The sequence below is a fragment of the Antedon bifida genome, chromosome 2, assembly GCF_963402885.1.
Source record: "Antedon bifida chromosome 2, ecAntBifi1.1, whole genome shotgun sequence".
NCBI lineage: Eukaryota > Metazoa > Echinodermata > Crinoidea > Comatulida > Antedonidae > Antedon > Antedon bifida.
Genome location: NC_136227.1, coordinates 28,828,908 through 28,842,921, shown reverse-complemented (window position 1 = coordinate 28,842,921; position 14,014 = coordinate 28,828,908). Strand labels below are relative to the sequence as shown.

General features: G+C 31.2%; 1 protein-coding gene across 1 annotated transcript; it reads right to left on the bottom strand.

Moving 5' to 3' along the window:
- Positions 1 to 5,926: 5,926 nt before the first annotated feature.
- On the bottom strand, positions 5,927 to 13,208 carry LOC144835588 (fibroblast growth factor receptor-like). Its single transcript, XM_078690669.1, has 9 exons — positions 13,172 to 13,208; positions 11,423 to 11,599; positions 9,252 to 9,437; positions 8,950 to 9,131; positions 8,450 to 8,539; positions 7,760 to 7,971; positions 7,439 to 7,576; positions 6,650 to 6,788; positions 5,927 to 6,511 (listed from the first exon to the last, which is right to left on the bottom strand). Exons 1-9 carry the CDS (start codon positions 13,206 to 13,208, stop codon positions 6,296 to 6,298), a joined length of 1,377 nt encoding a protein of 458 aa, XP_078546795.1. The 3' UTR covers positions 5,927 to 6,295.
- Between the last annotated feature and the right edge of the window lie 806 nt (positions 13,209 to 14,014).

The following is a 14,014-nucleotide window of genomic DNA, read 5'->3' as shown; positions in this document are numbered from 1 at the left end:
TAGTGGTGGAATCAGTAGTGGTGGAATCGGTAGTGGTGGAATCGGTAGTGGTGGAATCGGTAGTGGTGGAATCGGTAGTGGTGGAATCAGTAGTGGTGGAATCGGTAGTGGTGGAATCGGTAGTGGTGGAATCGGTAGTAGCAGGATGCGTAGTGGTGGTATCTTTTGTAGGATCATTCGTAGTAGTATCGGTAGTGGTATCGATAGTAGCAGGAATAATAGTAGTATCGGTAGTGGTATCGATAGTATCAGTAATAGTAATAATAATATCGGTAGTGATTTCGGTAGTAGGATGATCATTCGTAGTAGTATCGGTAGTCGTATCGGTAGTAGCAGGATTCGTAGTAATGGAATCGGTAGTAACTTGATGAGTAATGATTGAATCGGTAGTAGCAGGATGCGTAGTGGTGGTATCTGTTGTAGAATCATTCGTAGTACTATCGGTAGTGATATCGATAGTAGCACGAATAGAAGTAGTAGTATCGGTAGTGATATCTGTAGTAGGATGATCATTCGTAGTATTATCTGTAGTCGTATCGGTAGTAGCAGGATTCGTAGTAGTACCGGTAGTGGTATTGGTAGTAGGATGATCATTCGTAGTATTATCGGTAGTCGTATCGGTAGTCGTATCGGTAGTAGCAGGATTCGTAGTAGTATTCGTAGTGGTATCGGTAGTAGGATGATCATTCGTAGTATTATCGGTAGTCGTATCGGTAGTAGCAGGATTCGTAGTAGTATCGGTAGTGTTATCGGTAGTAGCAGGATTTGTAGTAATAGCGGTAGTAGTGGGATTCGTAGTAATAGCGTTAGTAGTGGGATTCGTAGTGATATTGGTAGTAGCGGGATTCGTAGTATTAGCGGTAGTAGTAAGATTCGTAGTGATATTGGTAATAGCAGGATTCGTAGTCATATCGGTAGTAGCAGGATTCATAGTCATATCGGTAGTAGCGAAATTCGTAGTAATATCGGTAGTTGCGGGAATCGTAGTGACATCGGTAGTAGCGGAATTCGTATTAATAGCGGTAGTAGCGGGATTCGTAGTGATATCGGTAGTAGCAGGATTCGTACAGGTAGTAATAGCATTATTCATGACAGTAATATCTATATTCAGGAGTCGTGCATGAAAAGTAAAGAATCATAAAGTAATAAATAATTGTAAAACCTAAAAAAAATGCCTGTATTTTAACATAAAAGAATAGAAAAACGTTAAAAAAATAGTAATATCGACGATTATAAAAAGTATAATATTCAGCGGAGTCCGTCAGTACAATACATTTCTTACTTATACATTAACATTTAACAGTAAGTTTGTTTTAGCCTACCCTTGTACACTTCTATACCAGCAAGGAAACCGCCATACTCTCCACTTGCGTCGGTAATAAACTTTATAACCAATGTGTTACTTGAAGACAAAGTGTCTGGTGGCAAATTAAAACCATCGTATTTGACAGTCGTGCTTCCATCGTCAACTGACACATAATCATAGCTTGTTTCAATTTTGAAATCGTAGAATTTTAGTAACAGCACATTTTCAGAATTTGTATGAAACGTCCAGCTGTAGTTCAGATCATTTTCATAGTTGGCTGGGTAATTTTTTGATGTGATGTTCTTAGACAGGCTTGGACATAAACAGTACTCACCGGACCATGTTGTTTGACCTTACAAAAGAAAAACATTTATTTATTAAAACTAATTGTCTAATCCAAACAACCACATCCCCCCACCTACACATAAAACCAACAAAATGAGCAATTATTGAAGTTTATAATTGATATAACCTGTTGTACAACAATGAGGATGGGCATATTATTTAGAGTATTTAAATTTTTCGATGACAACGTTGGAAGCTTTTTATTCGCTATAAACCTGACCATGATTTGATATTATTACTTTTATAGTCTCCTTGGTCGTAGCGTTTCTCAGTTTTACTGATGAGGAGGTGACTGCGTTCGACAGGGAGGTGTAAAATTCGAAAACTAACGACAACTAACGACAACTACAGAGTCGTTACACACACGGGATTGAGAACACGTTCAGCCATGACGTAGTTGTGACAGTGCCAAGAACAATATGTTCATCAAGACATTTGTTTCAAGAGACTGAGAACACGTTCAGCCATGACGTGGTTGTGACAGTGTCAAGAACACTGTATTCTTCAGGACATTTGTTTCAAGAGACTGAGAACACGTTCAGTCATGACGTGGTTGTGACAGTGTCAAGAACACTGTGTTCTTCAAGACATTTGTTTCAAGAAACTGGAACACTTTCAGCCATGACGTGGTTGTGACAGTGCCAAGGACACTGTGTTCATCAAGATTTGTTTCAAGAGTCTGAGAATATGTTTAGTGACAACGCTAAATTGTTGTCAGTTATCAATAACAAACTGTAGGAAGTCCATTTCTGCATGGTAATGTTGATGCATCTTAAGATATCTGCCCAATAGATTATTTAAACTTACCAAAAGAAAAGTCATTTAAGTTGATGACAAAAAACAGAAACGCTTTCAACAAAACACGTTCCATATTAAGAGCAAGCAAACGCTGATATGATATTTCAATAAATACAGTACACTATGTATGTCTTCAAAAGGGTTCAAACAATTATAAATATAACATCTAGACGCTTCTCTGTTAATATTCTACAGATTTAACTTATTTAAGCAACTTATTAAGTAGTTAATGATGACAAAATTACACATTAGTGAAAGTGCCAATATTGAATATTACATCTTAGTGAACGCAATACAATCATTATTATAGCTATTAGTCTTCTTCGTCACTATAGAAAGAACATTAAATTTAAAAAGTAAATAACATGGTATATTTATTCTATGATATATTTATATTATTAAGTTAGAAAGTCATCAACTCTACAGATTTAACTTATTTAAACAACTTATTAAGTAGTTAATGATGACAAAATTACACATTAGTGAAAGTGCCAAGATTGAATATTACATCTTAGTGAACGCAATACAATCATTATTATAGCTTTTAGTCTTCTTCGTCACTATAGAAAGAACATTAAATTTAAAAAGTAAATAACATGGTATATTGATTCTATGATATGTTTATATTATTAAGTTAGAAAGTCATCAATGCTCTACAGTAGACCTACTAAAATGATGAAATGAAAACAAAACATGCATAGCTAAGTAACAATATTGTAAAGTGCTATGATTGTATATTACCTCATCAGATCCATCGTTTCTATGGAAAGAAAACTGATTTTAGTGGTAAACAACATTAAAGCGTGTTTCAATGGTATTGTTTACTTTTAATAAAGTCTAAAAGTCATCACCAATAATTATATTGAAAAGACGTGAATGGAAAAGCAACACTTAGTAGCATAATTTTGAAAGTAACCTCCGATTTTTATATACATTATTGACGTGTACCGCAGAATAGCATATTGACGAATTATAATCTAATAAGTAACAATTTGAAACTAGAATTTAGTTTTTCACTTTGAAGAATTATATGTTATCATTTTTATAATTTACTGACATTTAATTTAAAAAACGATGCACGTTAACATACATTTATGACTGGGTTTTAGTGCTGAGTTGTGCCGGTCACGTGTAATATAGAATAATATATACAGTATACTGTATATCTATATACAGTGTAGAATATTTAAAATTTTCGGGACCCTCATAATTATGTTAACAATTTTTTTATATGATGACGTTATCAAAATCAAACATGAAGATGACAATTTCGAAAGAAAATGAAATATGCAAACAGATATAAGATTTGGAAGAAAATTGAACATGTAGAAGCAAGGTGGGCAGTCTTTTAAATTTGTATAACTTTGACGAAAGAGATAAAAAAGTAATTTTTAATTAGATGGCCATTGATAACGGTACACAACATCCGATAGGCACAGTTTGTATATGAATTTATATCTAAAATTCAGCAGCTTTCATAATAAGTCATAAACATCAAAGTCACATTTAATTCTGAAGAGCTGTAAGATATTCAAGTATACAGTGCAAGTACAATTACATGACCTATGTTATTCAAAGGCGTCATAATGTCATCAAATGAAAGATAAGTGTTTGAGCAAGCACATATTGACATTTTAGCGAAAATTTGATAACGGATAAGCGAGATGCGCTCTGTTGAATGTGATAACCTATGACGAAAGAGAAAAATCCTAATTTTTAAATTCAAGTGGCCAATTGATGGCGTCACAACGTTTTAACGTCAACTGTACACGAATTCATACCTACAACTCAATGGCTTACATAATAAGTTGGGGGTCATTGTGCATTCTGAAGAGTTATTTCTTTTTTAACATTTTTTAGAACTTTTGTGAAATTAATGTGCGCATTTTGTCATTTTTAACCTGCTCGTATAGCACTATTTTAAGTTATTTTAATGTACTAAGGTTAATAGAATGCGATTAAAATCGTATTGATGCGCAGTCATTTTCTGAAACACGAGAATGGCATAATCCATGCTCTAAATTGATCAAAACGTAATTTTAAGCATTTTGGTGATTTCACAAAAGGGCGTATAAATGACATCACGGATGAGTTGTCTCACTGAAAAGCTAATTAGGAATAAATTAATTATTTGAAAAATATTGTAACATTTTTGTGATCATTGTCATTTAAATTTTTAAGACACACATCTGTATAGATAGAAATAAAGTAGAAGAATAATAACATTCCATACAATAACAATAGGTGATCATTTTATTTTAAATCATCATCTTATTTAGTTGTTGATGATGTTATTTGGAATGTCGACCAAAAATACCAATGGTGTCAGCAGCTGGATGAACGAGTGAACAGCGAAATACAGCGATGTCACTTTATTGTCAAATAGACACATTTACAGTATAAGAACAATTTTGAAATAAAATAGACTATATTACATGTGTGCTACTATTATTGTATAGTTTGCACTACTGAGATAGTACCGGTATGTACACTACAACCTGTTCATATTAGACTTACCTCGCCTATGAGGTTGAGAGCTACGTTAGGCCTAGAATGTCCGCCGTCATCATGAACACTAATTTCCTGAAGTTTTTAATTTCTTTTCGATCTGGTTAAAATTAATTTGTTATTGCAGAATTACTAAAACTGTAATACAAATGTATATGTATAGTAATACTGCGATTATTTAGATCAACCTATATAATGTACGATGTCGACAAAGCTTTCAAAACAATGACACGTGACAAGTTTTTTTTTTTTGCCTTCAGAGGTGATTTATTTTATCAACAAAATACTACTGAAAATTTAAAATAGTAATATTTTTATTAAATATTTAGTGTAATAACTTATACGTGGACGTTGTAGATTAATGATTTATTTAAATTATTAAATGATTCTGTACAAGGTTCGGTCTAACAAACTTCACGTGATAGCTTTCAAAACGACACGTGATGAGTAATACTTGTTTTTAACAGCATTGCCGGCCGTCGGACGTGATTTATTTTATTAACAAAATACTACTGAAAAATTAAATGAAAAATAAGTAACATTAAATATTAAGTGCAATACATTATACGTGGAAGTTGTAGATTAATGATTTTTTAAATTATTAAAATGATCCTGCACAAGGTATGACCTGGCAAAGATCACGTGATAACTTACTATGCAAATAGAGATTTAATTAAATGTTTTATGAACGTGCTTACAACTAGTTCTACAAATATTAAAGTAATACAATTAGTTAAAAACTGATAATTCAAATCATTGGACAGAAGTATAATTGATTACAATCTAATATTATTATATAGAAAAACATACCATAAATTTAAACAAATATATTCTAAGACATTTTATTTGGGAGTTTAACCAAGTAAAAGTTGAAGAAACCCCGACTAACAGTTTCAATATAAAGTATATAGACATCACAATTTACACAATTATTTTTTAAAAGAAAGTATGCACTCTAGCATGGAACTGATATAAATATATTTATTTAAATTCTGCATAATTGTATAATTGTTATAATATTGTATGAGGCAGCGAGTCATATAATTAGAATGTTATCCACACTTTGCTACCAGAAATCACATTGAATGATTAATTATTTTGTTTATTCATTTTGCCAACATAGATCTTAGGTATAATCACTCTATATTCAATTAAGAATGAAGTATCTAGTGTATATGCACCAAGTATGGAAACTCAATCTCAAAATTATGGAGGAACGTTAAATCTATGTATACATTATGTACATATATGCACATATTGCTTTAATGATAGAATATACTTTTAAAGCATTTTTTCCTAATTTGAGACTTATAAACGCTTAATTCTAATCGGATTTTCTTAATCCTCCTCATTAGTTTGTTGACATGTAGGTATTTCATATTGATTAGGCATCTGTGATTCCAGGTGGTCTGGTGCGGAGGACATCGTGGTACTAGGTGTATGAGTCAAAACGTCGTTAGGTTGTATGGGTGCCTCATATACGGTTTTCTTTGTGTAGATACACGGCTCATACTTGCCTGCGGTGTCTTTTGCTGAACTTGTCATTTTACCTTCCTAATAGAAAAGAGCACAAAATCAATTTAGCATTTGCAAAGGTGTAGGCCTATATTATTCGTTACCGTACATAAGACAACATATACTAATATTTTATTATCATTAGGCCTATTGCAAAAAAAGTAGAAACAGATATACCATTTCTGCGTTAGACTCCATTGGTAAGTAATAATTTTTCGTCGCATTCTCTAACAAAGTATCTAATTCATTGAACAGAATGTCAAAGGTCGGTCGTTTATCAGGAGATTTCTTCCAACATCTCTTCATTATAGAATATCTGTAAAGTTATAATATATTTCGTTTTTGAAGATTTTAAGAATAAATAAGACCGTTTAATTCTTAATGTAAATAAATAATTTATTTAAAAACATTGAATGAGCTAAACCTTTCAAAGCTCACATACAGTATTAAGTCTATTTCCTTCTTCTTTATTGTATCAAACAAAAATTTCAATACAAAAGGTAGCCAAGATAAAGCCGAAGCTAATCAAGCTTGGTACCTTTTATCTTAACTAACTTAAGCTACGAAATTAACAAATAAATAACAGAACTTAAAAGAAAATAAAAATTTGATAACGTCAAAAACAAAAAAAAGAATGTTTTGAATAATAAATAAATAACATAACATAACATAAAGCACTGTATGTACTGTACTGTAATAAACAAAACCATAACAGTTCAATAGATAATATCTGATGGATTAAGAATATATAGACGGATCAAAATAATAATAATATTTTGAATACGTTAAATCATAAAATTAAACTCTTATATTACTTTATTTAAAACAAATTAAACAAATTATGAGTACATAGGCTACTAATGCTTATAAATAAGTCCCCTTTTAATCAAGTACATACTTTAAATTAGTTTTTTCCTATACTAAACGCAGTGATAGAAACATATTTAATGTAATTACGTTGCTTACACTTGGTGGGGACAGTTGTCTGGCTGTGCCATTCTGTATCCTTGTTGCAGTTTCTTCGGAAGCATTTCTATGAGAACATCCGGATATGGAACTTTTCCATAGGTAAATATTTCGTACAAAACAACACCAAAAGACCACCTGAGTTTTACAATAAACAATTATTCATTTATAATCACGAACTATTAACAAATGCCCTGCTACAATTCTCACTACTGCTCTTGAAGAGATTGATTTAAGATGATTCTGTGTGGTATGTGATGCACAATACTATGTATGTATAGTAATAATAAATAAGATAATAATATTAAAAGAAAAACTTACACGTCACTTTCTGATGACATCCGTTTTTCAAATATTGTTTCCAAGCTATACCATTTTACGGGTACCTCACCATCGGATAGTTTGATGTAACCTCTCTCATATACGTCTTGTCCGAGCCCAAAATCAGCAACTTTTGCAATCAAGTTTTCTCCAATTAAAATGTTTCTTGCAGCTAAATCACCGTGAACTATTTTGTTTGTAGCGACATAGTACTACAAATAGATACCAAACAGAATTGAAATAAAACTTTATTATCAAAACAATTAGGTTATATGTAAGTAGCCTATATAACGAATTGATTCTTAAAATCTTATTTTCAATTTGTGTTTATACTGTGTTCTTGTGCTATATCTAGAGCGAATCAATGCAGATTAAAAATAACGTCAAGGTTTTATGTGGCGCTTAAACAGTACGGCATTCGTTCTAACGGGATACTGTGAAAGAAACGGCGCATTGCTATACTTAGTGTGACAGTTTTGAAAAGGAATATGCCCATTTTTAACCTGTCGGCGACCCTTAAAACAAACTGTATGAACGGTCGTTCTAATTCGACAATGAATAATGGAAATGTAAATGATGTATAATAAATTATGTTAAAAACACAATAAAATTATTGATATTTATAATAATAATAATATTAATTATTAATTAAAAAAAATTGATTGATTGATTGCAGCTTAACATACTCACCATTCCAGATGTAATTTGTCTGGCTAAACTATATAGTTCTACAAGTCCGATATCGAAGGTTGGGTCAATGAATTCAACTTCTTTCTTCATCTAGTATCGAAAAGCAAAAACAACACAATATTCTTCATTTGAAAATGTTAAAACACATTTAAATCACATCAATAAACTAAAGATATGTTCGAGTTAATAATATGTATAAATAAAAGAAACTAATACTATATCCACTACCCTAATTGAGTACGTGTTTTATGCGTTGAATAATAATGAATGAACTATTGCATACAACAATTCGAGACTAATTAATTAAAATAATTTTTTATTATTGCTATTTATGAGACACCACCAATGTACATCAAGCTGAGTGAATTTTACCGGCGTTTGTGTTTTTAAGAAAGTAATGGTGGAAGTGTCTGGTAAACATAAATCAACCGAAGCAAGTAGGCCTATTCTAGAACCTGGTCATACTCTAGGCCTACATCTCGCATATGATGCACACATACCTGCTCTGAGGTTCGTAAAAAGTGAAGCAAGCTACCATATTTCATGTACTCAGTAATAATTAACAGTGGGTCGTGAGTTGTCCTACATTTTAATATACCAAGAACATGTTGGTGATTTGCAAGTTGGATCATCAAGTCAATTTCATTTTTAAAGTCTTCCTTCTCTCCAGCCGACGACGTTTCTAAATAAGTTTTACAAGATCATAAACAACAGTAGTAACAAATAATAATTACTTTAGTGAATTAAGGTGAAGAACTATTGTCTTTTATATTTCATATATACCATTTGATTACACACGTACCTAGTGGCGTCTTTACAGCGACATCGATCGCGTTTTCTGCAACGCATTTTAAAGTACATGAAAACACTTTTCCAAAACGACCTCCACCAATCAAGACGCGATTATCCCAATCAAGATGGTCATTATCCTTTAACTCATGACCCTTGAACTTAATATCCGGTGCAATTACTATCTCTATATTTGTAGCTGCAAAAAGAAATTTGACAGTAGTATTACAATTCCTTTTTTTTGTGCACAAAGTCTAGAAATATTACAATTTTTAGCAACAACATTTTTATAACCTAGTAAAATTAAAGAGTTATAAAGATTTAGCATTGCTTGAAATTTGCCTGTTTTTTATTACTGATATGCATATAGCTTCAAGTTCTTGATTCTTCTCCATTTTTTGGTATGATTAATTTAGACATTTAGACGGACCAGCTTTTATGGCTTTAATCCTAAAATCAATGTACTGTTACAATAATATGGCAGCATTTTTAGGCCTACTTAAAAGATTTCGACAGAAGCTTCAACAGATGTGTGCATGAAATGAATATGCCATTTTAAATCGGATCTAAAAATAATATTTACCTGAAAAACTGTAATATTCAAGCAAAAAATAGTCAAATTCACTGCCAGCCAATGATTTTTTTGGTTAAATTTAACCGTTTATTTTGTCATTTTATAAGTGATAATTAGGTTCAAGAAGTGTTAAAACTAAAATGGCCTATTCAAGTCTGGTTTTATTAATCTTCATTTGTCATGTTTTTAGGGGACAATACATCTTTAAATATTTCGATATTATAACAATTCAAAACAGTCCTTTTTATGTTTCGACTATATTGCCATCCGTTACCAATTCAATACTAATCGTACATTTATAATGTTAATCAACTCCATTACATTTGTAATATCAAAACATTTTATTTATAAAAATATACTATTTTAATTATTTTTGTAATCTTTTATTTGTAGGCCCATGGAGTACCACTAAAGATAAGCAAAATAAAAACGAACATTGGAAAGTATTTAGATTAAGAACCTAATTTTGTTTAAATTTATATTTACATAACTGTATCAATTTACTTTGTATAGGCAAAGGACAATTGGCAAAAACTGTATCATCTAATTATTTATTCTCCGATTTTCATAAATAGGAAAACTTGTTTTGGAATTTAGAAAAATCAGGTCTGCACTTATACAGGTACACATATAAGATACACATAGGAGTCGACAAGATTGATTTTAATAGCACAAGCATCTTGCCGTCACATGTTATTGAGTCAAAACCTATAAACCAATTTTAAAATAAACTAAAAAGAAGTAAAAGAATATTATTTGTTTATAATATTTTTTGTGTTTCTAAAAGAGAATTAAATATTTGAGAGAAAGTATTTAAACAATGTGTTTTGTATATTAGGTTTAGAAAGGTTGCTCTTATTTATTGAACTACTTATTTGTTTGTTAGGGCTTGACTTCTAACTATTTTTTAGGCCTTCCAATGATACATTTTACAAATAATGAATGTTTAAGTGTACCATTACACGAATATAAAACACTCATTATGTGTTTATATAATATAGATTCCTGTCATTTGAATCAGATTAAATGAAAGGTAGGCCAAACCAAATGTTACTGTTTTAATCAATGTGAATTAAACATAGGCCCATGGCTAGGTCAAGCTAGGGCTACCTTTTATTTTATTCAATTGACAGGAATCTATTTAGATGTTATATAAAACAGATAATGAATGTTTTATATTCGTGGAATGGTACAGTACAAATAATGGCATTTGGTGAATGATGAAAGGTTAAATATCAACTCGGCTTTACGTTGATATATAACCTTTCATCATTCACCTCATGCCATTAGTTGTAACATTACACTCATAAACATTCATTTTTTGTATATTATTGGACGCTATGTGACCGATCAACCAAATGAATTTATTTATGTGTTTTCTTTACGTTTACAATGTGTATAACTTATTTTTGAGTAAATAAAAGTAAGAAAGAAAAAGGGTTAAAAAGGGACGAACCACGTCATATGTCTCTAATTCAAGGTAGATTAAGGTAGGCAGGCAGATAAGGTACATTTAGAAAGTGTAAGCTTTAATTAGTTATTAATTAGATAAACCTTATTACCATTTGTCAATTGTTTTGTTGACAGATTTGTTTACAATTTAACATTACCTGATGTCATCTTTGCAATATGGTGTTTCTTTTTACATCGTAGTGCTAATATACAAATAGCTAAAAACACAGAGAGAATAATGATACCAGCCAAGAGAAAAGGGTTACTGCTTGTCTGCGGATATGGATCACTGCTCGTCTGCAGATGTGGATCCGGTCCGTCAGTGATACTAAAATCTATCAGACAGAAGTTGATAGAAGATTGAAATGTTTTGTTAGAGATAGAGTATACGATGTTTGATTATATTATTATTATTTGGTAAATAGTTGGATGTAATGATCTTATATATATATATTAAATAAAAAAGACAATGATATGTGTTAGTATAAAAATAATAATTTAACATTATAAAAAGTGTATATAGATATAAGGAAGAAAAGCAAAGAGATTATGGAGCGGCTATTCCAGAATATACAATACTATGTATCGTAAGTTTAAATTTATAAATTTTAGGCGATCTTGTCAAAACCCATAGCCTGCCACGTTTGGTGGTGATGCAGATGGCTCTGTATACCTAATATTCATACTAATTGGTAGTTGCAAGATTAGTATTAGTAGTATTATCGGTATTAGCAACGATAGTAGCAGAATTAGTAGTATCGGTAGTACCAGGATTAGTGAACGCAGTATCGATGGTAGCAGGATTAGTATTAGTAGAATTGGTAGTAGCAGGATTAGTATTAGTATTATTGGTAGTGGCAGGATTAGTATTAGTATTATTGGTAGTAGCAGGATTAGTATTAGTATTATTGGTAGTAGCAGGATTAGTATTATTGGTAGTAGCAGGAGTAGTATTAGTATTATTGGTAGTAGCAGGATTAGTATTATTGGTAGTAGCAGGATTAGTATTAGTATTATTGGTAGTAGCAGGATTAGTATTAGTATTATTGGTAGTAGCAGGATTAGTATTAGTATTATTGGTAGTAGCAGGATTAGTATTAGTAATATTGGTAGTAGCAGGATTAGTATTAGTATTATTGGTAGTAGCAGGATTAGTATTAGTATTATTGGTAGTAGCAGGATTAGTATTAGTAATATTGGTAGTAGCAGGATTAGTATTAGTATTATTGGTAGTACCAGGATTAGTATTATTGTTAGTAGCAGGATTAGTATTAGTATTATTGGTAGTAGCAGGATTAGTATTATTGGTAGTAGCAGGATTAGTATTAGTAATATTGGTAGTAGCAGGATTAGTATTAGTAATATTGGTAGTAGCAGGATTAGTATTAGTAATATTGGTAGTAACAGGATTAGTATTAATATTATTATTGGTAGTAGCAGGATTAGTATTACTAATATTGGCAGTAGTATGATTATTACTATTGGCAGTAACAACATTAGTGTTAGTAATATTGGGAGTAGCAGGATTATATCGGCAGTATTAGTGTTTCATTTGATTTATTTCGGCATATAACAAGTATAATATCACAGAAACATGAACAATGACAATAAAAACATAGAGGTGTGCATAAATAACATTTTAACAATTGAAAAAGATACCACATATAGGCCTAATCCATAAGTTCTCAACTATAAGAACCTCAGTCTATTCTGTGGAAACTTTCCTATGCTATAATAATTTTTTTTAAATCATACCTTCAGAACTTTCACTAACAACAATATCATCAACAACTATAAGTCCTTTCCTTGAGGGTTTTCCGATAGCAATTCCGTGAATCAGTACATAATTTGGCAGTATAAAACTATTAGTAAATGTTGCACTTGCAATTTGCCATCCATCAACATACCTTTCAATAATTTCAATCTGATGCTGGGAAGAGCCATTAATAGAGTGTGTTACTCGTATCGTTTGATCGTAATCGGCGAATATGTGATAATAAAACTGAATAGATACGCTTTTCCAATTAGTTGGGATATCTGGACTCTGGATGATTCCATATTGTCCATATTTATTATAGGATTCAACACGAATATAATAGTTCTCTGAAAAATATTGGTTATAATAAAGCAATGTATATTAAGCGAAGTTTGTTGATGGAAAAGAAGATTGATTTGATTTTGAATAAATTAGTTTACGTTTCCAGAATTATCAAATATTAGTAGTATTTATTCAATATTGAGCATATTACGTGATTAAAACAAACTGATTCTTAATTACCTAAGTCAAGTAGGCCTAAGAGGTTTTGGTAGTGCTCTACATTATACCAGCAGCATATCTTATTAATATATTTAGATTTGTTAAAATGAGTTATGTTTGGAAATACAGAAAAAACAGACAAACAAATCCAGTAGCTATTCGAATAATTAATTAAATCAGCAGTGCCGAAATAAATTTGTAGTGTTTTGGTTGTATTTTGTAAGCAATTTGTAATATTGCAAGTATAGATTGTGTGTTTTTATCACTGCATGCAGAAGTGTTAAACAAAGTGAAGTTGTGAGTATCAGTATTGATTGTTGATTTTCTTACTTACTAATAGAGGATGTGTGCCCAGTGTTTGGAGAAGCATAGATTCTATCAGTTGAGCGTTGCCACCCTGGTGTTACCGCAGTCCAACCATTAAAATCATATTCAAAATCAGCACAGAAGCCTTCTGCTAAATTGAAAAGAGGTATGTCACTTTCAAAGAAAT

Excerpts from the sequence above, each read along its gene's own strand:
- LOC144835588 (XM_078690669.1), bottom strand. The coding sequence starts at position 13,208 with ATGGCTCTTCCCAGCATCAGATTGAAATTATTGAAAG. Across the intron at positions 9,438-11,422 it reads TATTGCAAAGATGACATCAG|CTACAAATATAGAGATAGTA; the intron begins GTAATGTTAAAT and ends TTCTTTTTGCAG. Across the intron at positions 6,789-7,438 it reads GACAACTGTCCCCACCAAGT|ATATTCTATAATGAAGAGAT; the intron begins GTAAGCAACGTA and ends ATAACTTTACAG.